We start from the raw sequence: 16,001 nt of genomic DNA on the forward strand, positions 1-16,001 counted from the left end.
CGCCGCTCGCGCCGGGCAGGCGGGTCACGAGCCACGCCTATGGCCACGACGACCAATGAGAAGGGGGAACGCGGCGCACGGGCTCTAATGGAACCAATCGGCGATCAGGGGCCGTCTAAAGGGGCAGGGCGGCCGCTCCCGGCGTGTTGTGCTGCTGCCATGGCAATGCTCGGCGCGGCCCCGGGAGGGGCGGGGCCTGGTGCCACGCCCGCCGCGCCTCCCTGGGCCCCGCCCCCAGCCCCGCTGTGCCCCCAGAATCCCGGCCCCGCCCCCACCGCGCCTCCCTGTGCCCCGCCCCCAGCCCCACTGTGACCCAGTGGCCTCCTCAGCCCCGCTGTGCCCCCAGTATCCCAGTCCTGCCCCCAGTGCCCCGCAAACCCTGCTGTGCCCCAGTATCCCAACCCCACCCCTTCTGTGCCCCCAGTATTGTGCCCCCAGTATCCCGCCCCCAACCCTGCTGTGCCCCAGTATCCCAGTCCTGCCCCCAGTGCCCCACCTCCAGCCCTGCTGTGCCCCCAGTGCCCCACCTCCAGCCTGGCCACGCCTCCCTGCCTGGCTAGGCCCTGCCCCAACCCCTGCTGTGACCTCTGTATCCCTTATCTGCTACCCTCCGACCTGGTGCACGGCTGGGCTCGGTCCCTACCACGGCTGGTATAGGGCACCAACTCTTGGCGATATAACTATGTCACTCGGGGGTACGGAAAATCCACACCCCTGAGCCATGTAGTTATACCAACCTACCCCTGGTGCAGAGAGTGCTGTGTCAAGGGGAGGGCTTCTCCTGTCGACATGCTATCGCCTCTTGGGGAGGTGGATTAACTGCATAGGTAGCGTCTTCACTAAACGCTGCATCGCTGTAGGTGTAGACAAGCCTTCAGTTTCAGCTGCACAGCACCTTCCCCATCCCCTACACCAGGGCTGCTGGGGGATGTAGGTGCTGGTTGTGCCTGCTGTAGTCACTTCACTGCCATGCAGATGTAGGTGGTTTTAACACCCTTTGTGCTGCATGAATATTTGCAAGGATCTGCTCTAGGGGAACATTTTCAGAAAAAATTGTTCCAATTTTTAAATAATGGAAATAGTGGTCCATTGAGGCTGGGGAAACAAACGTTTTTATGAAATGGTTTTTCTTTTCCAACCACTTCTACTTTCCATTTGTTCTGATACTAATTGGGAGCTGCCAGAAAAATGGGGGGGGGGGGAGGAGAAGGAAAAATGATTGGCCAACTGGCCTCCTGGCAGTCAAGTGATTTGGAATGATGGCGTTTTCGCCAATAAATAGGGCTTCTGGAGTGCAGGTTGCACTGACAATCGCTGCAGGTGATTTAGTAAGTGATTGTCTCTGCTGGAACACTGTAGACCCTTTGTTCTACAATATCCCGACAGCTTCTTTTTTCATACTAGCAAAAAGAACAGGAGTACTTGTGGCACCTTAGAGACTAATAAATTTATTTGAGCATAAGCTTTCGTGGGCTAAAACCCACTTCATCGGATGCATGCAGTGGAAAATACAGTAGGAAGATATATATACACAGAGGACATGAAAAAATGGGTGTTGCCATACTAACTATAATGAGAGTAATCAATTAAGGTGGGCTATTTTCAGCAGGAGGAAAAAAACTTTTGTAGTGATAATCATCATCTTCTGAGACTGCTATAACATGAAATATATGCAGAATGCAGGTAAAACAGAGCAGGAGATGTACAAGTCTCCCCCCAAGAAGTACAGTCACAAATTTAATTGACGCATTATTTTTTAACGAGCATCATCAGCATGGAAGCATGTCCTCTGGAATGGTTGCCAAAGCATGAAGGGGCATATGAATGTTTAGCATATCTGGCATGTAAATACCTTGCAACGCCAGCTACAAAAGTACCATGCAAACACCTGTTCTCACTTTCAGGTGACATAAATAAGAAGCAGCAGTATCTTCCGTCAATGTAAACAAACTCGTTTGTCTTAGTGATTGGCAAAATAAGAAGTAGGACTGAGTGGACTTTGTTTTATTTTTGAATGCAGTTATGTAACCAAAAAAAAATCTGCATTTGTAAATTACACTTTCACGACAAAGAGATTGAACTTCAGTACTTGTATGAGGTGAACTGAAAAAATACTATTTCTTTTGTTTATCATTTTTACAGTGCATATATGTGATAAAAAATAATCTAAAGTGAGCACTGTGCACTTTGTATTCTGTGTTGTAATTGAAATAATATTGAAAATGTAGAAAAACGTCCAAAATATTTAAATTTCAAGTGGTATTCTATTGTTATACATGCAATTCATTTTTTAAATTGTGATTAACTGTGATTAATTGACAGCCCTAAATATAAGCTATACTAGTACCTCTAATAACCACATCCAAACTTGAACTTTTACCAGTATAGCTATGTCAGCAAAAACTCACGCTCCTAAACAAAGTAGCTATGCTGGTAAAACATTTAAAGTGTAGACCAGGCCTTAGTCACAACCTTAATTTTGCCAGGAGCAGGAGGAAGCGATTTGTGTGGATAGCGCTGGAACTTCACATCACAATGATTCAAAGCACCCACCCTGCTGATAACATAACTGGGTTGAAGTCTGAGGGCCAGGCCCTCAACTTGGGTGAGTCATGGAGCTCCAGTGAATTCAGTACAATAGCTAAAGACCCATCCCTGAGATTTTAGAATGGCCAATGCATTGCCAGCTGGTCGTAATCATGTGTGCTGTGGCCCAGCCTGCCCTGATGCGTCAGGGGAGTGAATGAAAAACTCCCACTAGGAAGAGGACAGTTTTGTCTTTCTTTGACAGGCAACTGCTGCTCTTGTTTCTAAGACCCCCACATATTAAAACTTACCTATGTAACAAGACCATCTACAAGGGTCTGATCTTCTAGTCTTCACTTGTGTAAAGCTCCCCCTGACTTCAGTTGACTAAGTTTAAGCTCAAGTGTAAATGCACCTACTAGCTGAGTCCAATTTTAAGAGCACCTGTGAGCCACTATTTAACTGAAGTGGGGAATGTGAACTGGTGTTTCAGACTAGGTGCCACAGAATGCACTGGCTTGAGGAGACACACCCACCATTGCAACCCATTGCTGTTGCCTCCCACCAGGAACTGCATTCAGGCAGAAAACTACTGACCCTTTGTGTTTTAGGAAAATCTCATGTCATTTGGCACAAATGAATTTCTCAGTATCCTAAAATGCGTTTAACTCCCTGCACGCAAAGCAGCACCTGCCTAGCAAAAAACCTTCCTCTCCATCTAAGGGGGAAGTTCAGCTCACTCTGCTCCAAGCTCAAGCAATTGGGCTCATTTAGGGGCTTGGGGTAGGGGGGTGTCACCCCCTCTGCGCTGGCTGGCTCTGAGGCAGCATGGGGAGTTCCTCTCCAGGGCAGCTAGAGGGTGTAAACCCCTCATGTGGCAGCTCCGCCACACAGTCTGCCACGCAAACTCTTCACAATATAGTAGGGCTGGCATTTTCCAGGCTGCATACCTGGAATTAGGCATCTAAATGACTCTGGCAGCCTCTCTTTGGTGCTGAGCCCCCTGGAGTCAGAGGTGGGGTGCTAAACCCTTCGATCAGTCAAAGCCAGTTTAATTTACGTGCCCAACTTCAGCACCAACATTCTCCAACTTTGGCTCAGTCATCTGAAAATCCCTTGAATTACCCCTGTTAGCCCTGCAGCTCCCACAACTGGAAGGATGTTCATCTAGGCCAGCTGTATCTCTGACATTTATTTTAAAGCATTCCCAGAAAACAATATTTCCAGTCAATGGGCACTTTAATGCAGGAGGATGTTCTGGCGTTGCGGCTTCCTGCATAGGGACCATGTTCACATAGTATCAATTCCCTTCTCTGTCCTGCTGGCCGCTTCTGCCTGGATGGGCTGCCCTGCCCTGGCTCACGCTATGCCCTGATTGCCGCGGTCTGCCTGCATCCTCAAATTGTTTCAGGTAGAACTGTGTAGCAAGCTGCCTTGTCATCACTTTAAGTGCAAAGAAGCCAGCTGTGATCTCAGAAGCAAGAAACACCAGGTAAATGATATGCACAGCTGTCTCCAGGGGCAGCCGAATGATGTGCTCATCCATGAGGAGGAAAAGCAGGAGGGGGAGCTGTATCAGGAAGGATAGGAGCAGGAATCCAGCCAGTTCAGGTACCTGCAGAAGCAAAGGCAGCTGAGAGGAAAGACTGAAAACACCACAGCAAATGCTACAAAGAGCAGCGTGCAGCCGAGGCTTTGGGGCTGTGACCTCAAGAGAATGTGTGAAGTGAGAGACAGAACACTGTGTAGGACTTGGAGCCCAGGCCTGGGAATTCTAGGCTCTAGAACTTGGCCATTCCCCCCTGAGCATCGCCATAAAGGATTCTTCAGCATTTCACTCTCCCTTTGCTTGTCTGCTTAGCCTCCAGTGGGGCCCTGCCACAGATCTTGCAGGACTCCTGCCCCAAAGCGGAATACAGCTGGGTGCATAATGTATTTGACTCAAGTTGTCCACTAACAGGTCTTGCTGAGCTAGGGCAGTGTGGCTCAGTGGGTAGGATATTAGCCTGCCACTCAAAAGACCTGTGTTTAATTCTCTTCTCTGCCACTGACTTCCTGTGTGACCTTGGGCAAGTCACTTAGGGCTTGTGTGGACAAATAGTGCAAGATAGCTATACGCTCGGGTTTGCTGAGCACTAAGTGTCCACGTAGCCCCTGCTGCTGTGCACTAAAAGTTTCATAGTGGGCTTTGAAATACAAGTAGATCAAAGCTCACTAGGGAACTGTTAGTGCACGGCCCCAAGTCCACACCATCAGTGAATGCATGGCAGGCTAATGTGAGGTAAGTTACACCCTCGCTTGCCACATGCTGTCCAGACAAGCCATCTGTCTCCGTTCCCAAGCTGTAAAATGAGGATAATAGTGCTTCCTACCCCACAGGGGTGTGTGCAGATGAATACATTCAAGACTGAGAGGCGCTCAGGGATCAATCCAGACCAATGAGTAGCTGGGTCACCCTTGCCCTCCTACCTGGGGTGCCCTTTACAATGCCTTGCTGCTGTAGCCTCTAGCCTGGACTGGTCACAAACAGCCTCTAGCATGCAAGTCACACCCAGCTGTGTGTGTGTGTGTGTGTGCGCGCGCTTCAGATAGCCAGCCACACCTTGGTTCTTACTGCAGAGTGACCCCAACACCCCCCCAGCCCTAGATTTTTCCCCCCCAGATATGTCTGTCCTGTACGGCCAAGCCCTCTGCTGCACACTACAAGTCTGTTGTTTCTTTAATAGAAATAACATGCACACTACTTGCCACCCCAAATGGGGTTTCCCAGGCACTTCAATTTAAACTCACTGGATTAGATAAAACAAGCTTTACTCACAAAGAGAGAGATTTTAAGTGAGTACAAGTCATGAGGCATAAAAGTCAGAAATGGTTACAAGAAAAATAAAGATAAAATGCAACTGGTGCCTAACAAATTCTGTTAAATTCAAAGCAAAGTTTTCTCATCACATGCATTCAGCAGTCTTGCTGCCCACATTTCTTAGGTCAGGACCCCTTCTCCCAGAATCCAATTAATGCTTTCTTTGTCGCTTCAGGTGCTGTGAATGCAATGGACAGGAAGAGGCAGGGATCCTTGGGATGTTTGTCTCTCCTTTTTATAGTTTCAGTCCCCCTCTTGAAAACAGTTACAGCTGAGATTTATGTGGAAGGAAACCCTGCTGTTTTCCCCCACCTGGTTGAACTTTCTTTGTCTCCCCCTCTTTGTCTGCCTCACTTGATGTGTTTATTGCTTAAATGCAAATTAAGCAGAGCACACATTCCTTTGTTTGAGACCGATCTGTTTGCCAACCTCTGTTTGGAACATGTGTTAATAACACCATGCAGTGGAATCTGATAAACTTCACATACAATGTTGCCACATATTTTACCGGGACAATAATGATCAGCAAATTATGATTTTTCAAATGATGCCTCACAAGGCATATTTTGTGCAGAGTTTATTACAGTGGTGTGTAGGGTGTGGAAAGGGGTAGATTCTGTCACACTCGGATACTATGATGAGGAGAGCTAGATAAGTGCCTTAACCTAGACTAGACTGAGCTCAGCAAAGGATCCAGGGTATGTAGGAAGGGGACTCTAAACCACTTTTCCGCTCAGGGGGTAGGGGGAGGAGTGCAAAATTCCTGGCATAATTTAGGGCAGCCTAAGGGCTGCTGTGAGTTGCACCAGTCACAACAGCTTCCCCACCCCGTGACTGTTTCTCCAGCTAGTGATCATGCTATAGCTCCACTCCATCCTACCCTTGGGAACACCTACACCCAAGGGGGGAAGGAGATGATGTAAAGGCCACTATACCTGCTTTATAGCAACTGGGACTCTCCCTACTCCACGGGGATCCCAGGCTGTCTTCTGAAGACAGAGCTGTTTTCTTTACAGTGATGCAAAGGAGTTGGAATTGATGCCAGGTTTATTATTCAATTAATCCAAAATATTGGCCAGTTAATTCCTATGAATTATTCTTGGGCTTCAGGTCTCAATATCAATCATAGTGAGGACCACCTCTTAACCTATTTCTTCTCATAGGCATGTCCCTGCTACTAGTTGGCACCTGGCCACTCCTTCCCTCCATTTGCAATAACATAACTTCCCTATGGCAACTCCAATGATCACTTTCATGGCAAGAAAACATTGGGATGGGGGCAGGGGCAAATGATTTTGTACTTTAAAAATACATGAAATACTTTCCCAATTTATCATCTTTTCATATAGTCACAGAAATGTTGGGCTGGCAGGGACCTTCAGAAGTCAAGTCCAGCCCCCTGCCCTGAGGCAGGACCAAGTAAACCTAGATCATCCCTGACAGGTGTTTGTCCGACTTGTTCTTAAAATCCTCCAACGGTGGGAATTCCACACCCTCCCTTGGAAACCTGCTCCAGAGCTTAACTATCCTCATCACTAGAAAGTGTTTCCTAATATCTAACCTAAATGCCCCTCGCTGCAAATTAAACCCATTGCTTCTTGTCCTACTTTCAGTGGACATGGCTAATAATTGATAACAGTCTTCAAATCTGTTAAGGGAATGTTTAAAGAGGACTATGATCAGGTCCCCCCTCAGGCTTCTTTTCTTTAGATTAAACATGCCCACTTTTTTTAGCCTTTCCTCAGAGGGCAGGTTTTCTAAACCTTTGATCATTTTTGTTTCTCTCCTCTGGACTCCCCAATTTGTCCACACATTTCCTAGAGTGTGGTTCACAGTACTCCAGCCGAGGCCTCACCAGGGCTGAGTAGAGTGGGACAATTACTCCTGTGTTTTACATATGATATCCCTGTTAATACACTCCAGAATGATATTGGCCTTTTTAGTAGGGCTCTCGATTAATCACAGTTAACTCACACGATTAACTCAAAAAATTAATAGCAATGAATTGCCGTTTTAATTGCACTGTTAAACAATAGAATACCAATTGAAATGTATTAAATATTTGTGGATGGTTTTCTACACTTTCAAATATTTTATTTCCATTTACAACACAGAATACAAAGTATATAGTGCTCCTTTATATTACAAATATTTGCACCGTAAAAATGATAAAAGAAATAGTGTCCAGTATCCGAGGGGTAGCCATGTTCGTTTGGATCTGTAAAAAGCGACAAAGAGTTCTGTGGCACCTTATAGACTAACAGACGTATTGGAGCATAAGCTTTCATGGGTGAATACCCACTTTGTCAGATGCATTCACCTACGAAAGCTTATGCTCCAATACATCTGTTAGTCTAAAAGAAAGCATTTTTCAATTTTACCTCATACATGTACTGTAGTACGATCTCTATCGTGAAAGTGCAACTTACAAATGTAGATTTTTTTTTTGTTACATTGTTTTGTTTTTGAGTGCAGTTATGTAATACTTTAGAGCCTGCAAGTCCACTCAGTCCTACTTCTTGTTCAGCCAATCACTAAGACAAAAAGTTTGTTTACATTTATGGGCGATAATGCTGCCTGCTTCTTATTTACAATGTCACCTGAAAATGAGAACAGGTGTTTGCATGGCAGTGTTGTAGCTGGAATTGCTAAGTATTTGTGTGTCAGGTATGCTAAACATTCGTATGCCTCTTCATGCTTTGGCCACCATTCCAGAGTGTGATGTGACGCTGCATATTCTTTATAGAAATATGCTTATAATATGAATATGGCATAACTAAGATATATTTTATGCAAGATGGGCCTTGTAAGATATCATTGGAAAGGTTATGCTTTACTGAATGTGATTATCTAATTTGTATGCATGTATCACTTCTGTATCTAAAGGTAGGAATATTGACTACGTAACAATTACAAATCAGTGTGTACTTGGGGAAACACCCACCAGACAGCAGGCCATCAGCCTGGAGGGAGGAAATAATAAGACTTTGAAGATACTAATCTGTCTCCTTCCTGAGAAGCGTCCTGGGATGTTGCTTTGACACTGCAAGGTCAAGTGATAGTCACCTGGTGTAAAGTACGACCTCAGACACTGCTGGTACTTTTGCCCTGGAAACAGAGGCTTCCCACCTTATGTAAATTCTATTTAAGACTGGGAAGCAAGTCAATCCAACACTCTTGTCCTTTGCCTTCCCACCCAAGAAGAAAGGCTGCTGAAAGTACTGAAGAGACAAAGGAACTAAGCTGGGGGAAAGGAAAGGGCTGAGTCCAGACTAAGACAAGAGTCTACTCTGTAAAGAGAAATAACTGGAACTCTAAGCTACAGAAACTCTGGAACCTGCCTAAACAACGTTTAGAGTGAGAAACTACATTTTGTAACCTGTGTGTTTAGTGTATTAAGCTTAGTTTGTGTGTTTTGTTTTATTTATTCAGTAATTTGCTTTGTTCTGTTTGCTATCCCCTATAGCAACTTAAAATTTACCTTTTGTAGTTAATAAAAACTTATTTCTTGTTTATAACATAACCCAGTTTGTGCAATTCATATCTGGGAGGCAGGGAGAAGCTGTGTAGGGAGAGGGAGAGGGCAAATTTTTATGAGCTTGCGCTGTGCTGATCTTTTTTTACAGTGCAAGACATCATCATCTTGGGTGTACTCTCCAGAGGGAAGCTGCACTTGAGTGCTGGGCAATTTCCTAGCCGAGTCTTCCCATAGACCCATTGCAGCCCCTGTGTGATTCTACAGCTGGTGCATCTCTACCTGTGTGTGCTGCTAGAGGCCGGAGAGCCTGATTCAGCAAAACAGGGAGAGGGAGCCTAGGCTGGTGAAACAGGAGGAGCTCAGTGAAACCCCAGTACATCAGTTGACATCCCAGATGGGGGTCCAACCCATCACAGAGGACATGCTTCCATGCCACTGATGCTCATTTAAAAACAAAATGCATTAATTAAATTTGTGACTGAACTCCTTGGGGGAGAATTGTGTGTCTCTTGCTCTTACCTGCATTCTGCCATAGATTTCATGCTATGACAACCCAGCACATGTTCAATTTAAGAACACTTTCACTACAGATTTGTCAAAATGCAAAGAAGGTCCCTGTAGCAGAGCGTGGCAGGGCCCCCTTGGCTCCTGCCTCTGCTAAATCCACAAAATCGCTCAGACCCTGGGGTGAGTCTCCACTGGTGAAGTTCATTCACAGGCTTGCTCTTACCACTGTTTCACCATGAACAGTTAGCCCTTCACCATTGGAAGGCAGAAAAGAGCTACCTCCCTGCTTCTACTCCCTGCCTTTCCCCTTTCTTTCTGCTCCCTTCTTGGCTTCCTTCCCCCGAGGTTTTTATGCAGCCCCAGGCTAATAAGGCGGCAGCTGTCTCTGCCTCCCCAGTTAGGGCCAAGTTATCTCCAGCCAGCTCTAATCTATCCCCTTAAATGGAAGCTGGCGCGACAGAGGGCTGAATCAGCAACCCTTTGCCCAGCACCCTGTCACCAGACCAATGTGAGATTTCTAAAGAGAGCTACAGCACTCGAACCAAGTTTAAAAATCTGAAGTGCCTTCCAAAAATCGGAGAGGGACGAGGTGTGGAGCATGTTTTCAGAAGTCTTAAAAAAGCACCAGCCCAATGAGGAAACCACAGAACCTGAACCACCAAAAGAAAAATCAACCTTTTGCTGGTGGCATGGAATCTGACTCAGATGATGAAAATGAACATGCGTTGGTTTGCACTGCTTTGGCTTGTCAACAAGCAGAACCCATCATCGGCATGGAAGCATGTCCTCTGGAATGCTGGGCAAAGCATGAAGGGACATGAATCTTTACCGTATCTGGCACCTAAATATCTTGTGACTCCGGCTACAACAGTGCCATGCAAATGCCTGTTCTCACTTTCAGGTGACATTGTAAACAAGAAGCAGGCAGCATTATCTCCTGCAAATGAAAACAAACTTGTTTGTCTGAGCAATTGGCTGAATAAGAAGTAGGACTAAGTGGACTTCTAGGCTCTAAAGTTTTACACTTATTTTTGAGTGCAGTTATTTTTTGTACATAATTCTACATTAAGTTCAACTTCCATGATAAAGATTGCACTACAGCACTTGTATTAGGTGAATTGAAAAACACTAATATAAATACTAAAAATATTTTTTACAGTGCAAATATTTGTAATAAAAATAAATATGAAGTGAGCACTGTATACTTCATATTCTGTTTTGTAATTGAAATAAATATATTTGAAAATGTGGAAAACATCCCAAAATATTTAAATAAATGGTATTCTATTATTGTTTATCAGAGCTATAAATCACAATTAATTTTTTAATCGTTTGACAGCCCTACTTTTTACCAACTGCATCACATTGCAAACTCATTTTCAATTTGTGATCTACTATAACCCCCCAGATCCTTTTCAACAGTACTACCAACTAGCCAGTTATTCCCCCTCTTGAAATTATGCATTTAATTTTTTCCTTCTTAAGGGAGTATTTTGCACTTGAAATTTCATCTTTTTAATTTCAGACCAATTCTGCAATTTGTCAAGGTTGTTCTGAATTCAAACCCTGCCCTCCAAAATGAGTGCAACCCATCTTAGCTTGGTGTTAGCCACAGATGCTATAAGCATATGCTCCACTCCATTATTCAAGTCATTAATGAAAATATTTGACCTTACCCCTGCAAGGGAGCTGTGACCAGCACGCTTTCCAGAGCTGAAGTGATGAAGCAGAGTTTGATGGGGAGCTGTAGCTTCCATGCCCTGGCCACTAGCCTGCTCAGGCCTTGAATCAGTTCTTACCTTTCCTTGCAGATTTCCAATGTATCCAAGATACAAGCGTAACCCTTCAGCTAATGCGAGAATCAGGAAGGCAGCAACAAGGAGGAACTGGTAGTAACAGGGCAGCAGGCCGTACTGTAACAGGAGGGCATTAGTGATAGACCATCGCCATTTCATCCCACCAGCCCCACACCTGGCACCAGCCCCAACACAAACCCCTCCCACCCCATCGCTCCATATATTCACTCTCCATCCACTTCACCTGCCTCCCTTACTGCTACCGTGCCACTGCTGTGCCCCTTGTCAGGGACTGGGACATGGGCAGTCGTGACCAGTGGTTAAATCCAGAGTCAGAGGCCAGGTGCCGGAGCCCAAAAAAATCAGAAATTGGAGCCAAGAGTCAGAAGTGGGTTAGCTGGAATGAGGCAAGGCAGGACAGGGGCTCTCGCAGCCATGGGCAATTGCTTCAAGCAGCCAATGACGACGACAACTGCTGCTGCTGGGCTTAACAGCTGGTCTACTGACTTTCCAGCCCATCAGGCAGTGTACTACAGGCCAGCTGTGCTCGTTAGGTTGCCCTGAGTCTGGCTCTGCTGCCAGCCCAGTTTCATGGATTCACAGAGTCCAAGGCCAGAAGGGACCATTGTGATCATCCGTCTGACCTCCAAAATAATTCCTAGAGCAGATCATTTAGAAAAACATCCAATCCTAATTTAAAAATTGTCAGTGATGGAGAATCCAGCATGGCCCTTGGTAAATTGTTCCAAGGGTTAATTACTGTCGCAATTAAAAATTTGCACCTTATTTTCAGTCTGAATTTGTCTAGCTTCAACTTCCTGCCATATTAGACCTTTCTCTGCTAGACTCCTTCTGTCTCTCCAGGGCTGACCCGTGGCTCATTTTGCAGACTCTGCCCACCCTGGACCCAGCTCTAACCAATAGGCTGAACTCTCACTCCCACCACTAGGCCTGACTGCCCATGGCCCAGGACACTGCAGAGGAATGCTTCTTGCCCATGGGATGGATCAGGCAGAAACATCTCTTGGACCTCCCCTGGCCTGGGATATTTAAACCAAATGGAAACATAAGAAGCGCACAAGAAGTTTTGCCATTTGACAGGAGTTGCCATTTCTCAGGGTTTGAAATGGACCCATCTGGTGTTTACGTGTGTTTTGGGAAATGAAGGATTTTGATGGCTGGCTTGGAAACGGGTTCAAGAAAAGTTTTGATAAAAATCTCATGGAAAAAACAAACTTTCTAGAAGGTCAGTTTGAGAAAAGAGTTTTTGGAAAATGGCTGTTTGTCGACAAAAACCCTTTCTGCTTGATAAACCCTGACCTGAGCACAGCTTGGCTGGCAGACTGCAAGAAAGGGCAAGCGTGCAGTTACTTGGGCACTGAAGGAACGCATTAGGTGGGACCAGGGCCGGCTCCAGCATTTCTGCCGCCCCAAGCAAAAGAAAAAAAAAAAAAAAAAAAGCGCTGCGATTGGCAGCGGCAGTTCAGTGGCAGATCCTTTGCTCCTAGAGGGAGTGAAGGACCTGCCGCCCCCGAATTGCTGCAGGTGCCGCCCCAAGCACCTGCTTATTAAGCTGGTGTCTGGAACTGGCCCTTGGTAGGACTTCACTCATCTTTCCAGCTCTAACCTCCCTGGTTATATGGTACCTTTAATGCCAGCATTATCCCCTCGCACAGGCACCAGAATGGGAAATAGAAGACATTGAAGAATAGCATCATCTGGAGAGGCAGGCTGGACAGCACCTCATGCCCTAGGCAGCAATGAAAAGGCACAAGGTAAGCAGGTCTCTCCCATCATCACACTGCAAATCCCAGTCTCACAGGGGAGAACCTGCCCCACAAAATGGGCATTTTACTGAAGAACAAACCTGAGAATGCAGCCTGCTCTGTTTCTGAGCATGGCCCCTGCCCAGGGGCCCATGCAGCCCAGTCTCCTGTTGCTGGTAGTTGCTAGCACCAGCTGTTAATGCGGAAAGCGCAGGAACTCCCCCAGGGTGATCCTGACGGGGTTTCACTGTGACCCCTTTCAAGGTTGGCTTGTGGGTTTAGATCCCTTCCAATTTTTTTAATCCTCTCTAATGTAAATGTGGGTTTTCACATTATCCACATACATGGCTGATGCTTTTAGGATTCCCACCAACATCCTGGCATCAGCAATATCAAATGATTAATCTGCAGAGCCCCCTGCCATATGATGGTGTAAAACAAATTCCCTTTTTAGCAGTTTTGTATTTGCTGCCTCAGTTTCACTAAATGCCCCTTGTTCTTGTATTAGGAGAAAGGTCAGTAGGGTTAAGAGATTCCAAGGCCACCACTGTGATCATCTAGTCTGACTTGTCTAACACAGGCCAGAGACTTGGCCCAAATAAGTTCCTGATCGACCTGTCCACCTCTGTCCTTATTCCCGGCCTCTTCATCCTAAACAATCCCAACCTTTGCAATCTCTCCACCACCCACCTGGCGGGACAAGGATAATACAAAGAGACTCCTGGCCTGTACACCCATCCCACTCCCTTCCTCGCTTGGAGCCCATCTCCTTCACTGTGCACCGTATTGTGTCAGGCCCCTCCGAGGGAACACACAACACATGGGGCAGGCCAGGAAGGCTGGTGCTTGTGCTGCTCAGAGTTCTGCCTCTCTCTGTGTAGGAGACAAAAGCGTCTATTCATAGCATAAAGCAAAGCCCATTTTGACTTTGCAGCAGTAAAAGCAACAGCAAACACCCAACCACATTCCTGAAGCAGAGCCCCTGTAAGCTGTGCTTAATCCACCCTGGCTCTGGGGCAGGCAGAGCCGAGAGCGCACAGCCCCTGACCTGGGCTCCGGGATTACTGTACTACTGAGTACTGTACCTGGATGGTAGATCTGGACAGCGCCGCAATCCCTAGTTTTATTGTTGATGAACAGCGATCCACTGAAAGTTGTCAAGCCCCTTCGGACATTGTGAGGCAGAGCCATCGGCACCAGCTAAGCGCGCTCTCCCTCCTGACCTGGATCAGATGGTATTAAAGAGAAGCTCTCTGGCTTTAATTAAATTAGAGGGCTGGCCTTCCAAGCGGCAACTGGGGATAAATCTGCTATGCTGTGGTGGGAGATTTCCCTTCTGTGCTAAGAAAGCCCTGGGCAGGTGTTGCCTGATCTATCCATTGTATAGTCATTATATTACGGATTTCGTTTCCCCAGTTAGCACTTGGAAATTTGGTAGGTTCTGCTAGATCAGGCCCTATATTATCAGGGTGACTGTTCAGTGGGAGCCTAGATGTGCATGGCTGTAACACACGCTTTGGAAATCACACACTGTTTATAATGTTATTAATACAGTTCACAAAGTCATGAATGCTCTAACCCAGCAAGGCAGCTAGAGAGAAGACATAGACCTACCCTAGCCCTTGCTGAACAGTCTGATGGGTCAGTTATCTTCCCCATCACCAGTGGCTGTCATCCAAGCATCTCCCCAGGCATGCAGGCGGGGATACAGCTGTTGTAATGTGTTATACTGACGCCACTCTGCCTAATGCATATTCAGGAGGGGGTTCAGCCCCTTTTCCTTATTTGTAGTTCCTCCCCCTACTGATGCTGGGGTGCCCTTCTCCCATAGCTTATTAATCCTTTTACCTCAAGCTTATTAGCATATATGTCAATCAGTTACCATGGTATTCTTGTGGTCAGACATCTGCTGATGTTCCTAACTTTAAAAGCCCCCAAGCTGGTATAAAGTAGCATCGTGTGGTTACCAGTCAGCAGTTTAGTCCCTACAGCTCTCTGCCTTGTGCTGTCTTATGATCTAGGGTTACCCCCGGTTAGCTACTCCTGTTAAGGCTTTTTGGGCCTTGATAAGTTTAGCTAAGCTACTGCCTTACAGTTGAGGAGACGCTAGTGCAATGGCACATATATACTGAGCGTTCTGAGCTTTGTTATTGCAAATGACATTACAGGAGAGAAGAAGGTGCCAATATTCGTAAGTGTTGTAGGGGCTAAGACCTACTCCCAGCTACGCAGCTTACTCCACCCTGTTAAGCCAGAGACTAAATCTTACAGTGACATTGGGGAAATCGTGGGGTCCCATTTTTCTCCAAAACCACTGGTAACTGCTGAACGATACAGGTTCCACAAAAGAGACCAGAAAGAAGACAAAGCAGTTGTACAATTTGTAGCAACTTTGAGGAAGCTTGCAGAACACTGTGAGTAGGGTTACCATACGTCTGGTTTTTCCCGGATGTCCGGCTTTTTGGTAATCAAACCCCCATCCGGGGGGAATTGCCAAAAAGCCGAACATGTCCAGGAAAATACCGGCCGGGCACTTCCCCTCCCACGGCTGCTCTGCTCCTCCCCTGACTCTTCGGCTCAGTTTAAGAGCCGAGCTGCCCGAGCGCTCCGGCTTTGGGCAGCCCCCTTGCCTCCGGACCCCAGCTGCCGGAGGCGCAGGGTCTGGGGGCTGCCTGGCAAACCAGGAAGCCGGTAGCGCTTGGGCAGCCCTTTTCGCGTGGCTGGAAGGGAGGAGGGGGAGTTAGGGTGGGGACTTTGGGGAAGGGGTGGAGTTGGGGCAGGGAAGGGGGTGGGAAAGGGGTCCCGTGGAGTGTCCTCTTTTTTTATTTTTTAAATATGGTAACCCTAACTGTGAATTTAAGGAGATGTTAAATGATGCCCTGCGTAACAGGTTAGTGTGTGGCCTGCACAGTGAAGCTATACGGAAGTGCCTATTGACAGAGGCTCAGCTTACCTTACAGAAGGCCATTGATATTGCTGTCTCCATGGAACTGGCTACAAAGGAGGCACAATCCATCGGTGCATCCCCTAGGGTGCATGAGGTGTCACAATAACCTACCCACAAAACT

The 16,001-nt window shown here is 46.6% G+C and overlaps 1 protein-coding gene across 1 annotated transcript; it reads right to left on the reverse strand.

Annotated features, from left to right (window-relative positions):
- Window positions 1-3,826: 3,826 nt before the first annotated feature.
- On the reverse strand, window positions 3,827-14,124 carry LOC128824801 (transmembrane protein 17B-like). Its single transcript, XM_054006713.1, has 4 exons — window positions 14,019-14,124; window positions 12,814-12,917; window positions 11,171-11,284; window positions 3,827-4,141 (listed from the first exon to the last, which is right to left on the reverse strand). The coding sequence occupies exons 1-4, from the start codon at window positions 14,122-14,124 to the stop codon at window positions 3,827-3,829; spliced, it is 639 nt and encodes a 212-aa protein (XP_053862688.1).
- Window positions 14,125-16,001: the final 1,877 nt, after the last annotated feature.

The sequence above is a fragment of the Malaclemys terrapin genome, chromosome 16 (genome assembly GCF_027887155.1).
Source record: "Malaclemys terrapin pileata isolate rMalTer1 chromosome 16, rMalTer1.hap1, whole genome shotgun sequence".
Taxonomy (NCBI): Eukaryota; Metazoa; Chordata; order Testudines; family Emydidae; genus Malaclemys; species Malaclemys terrapin.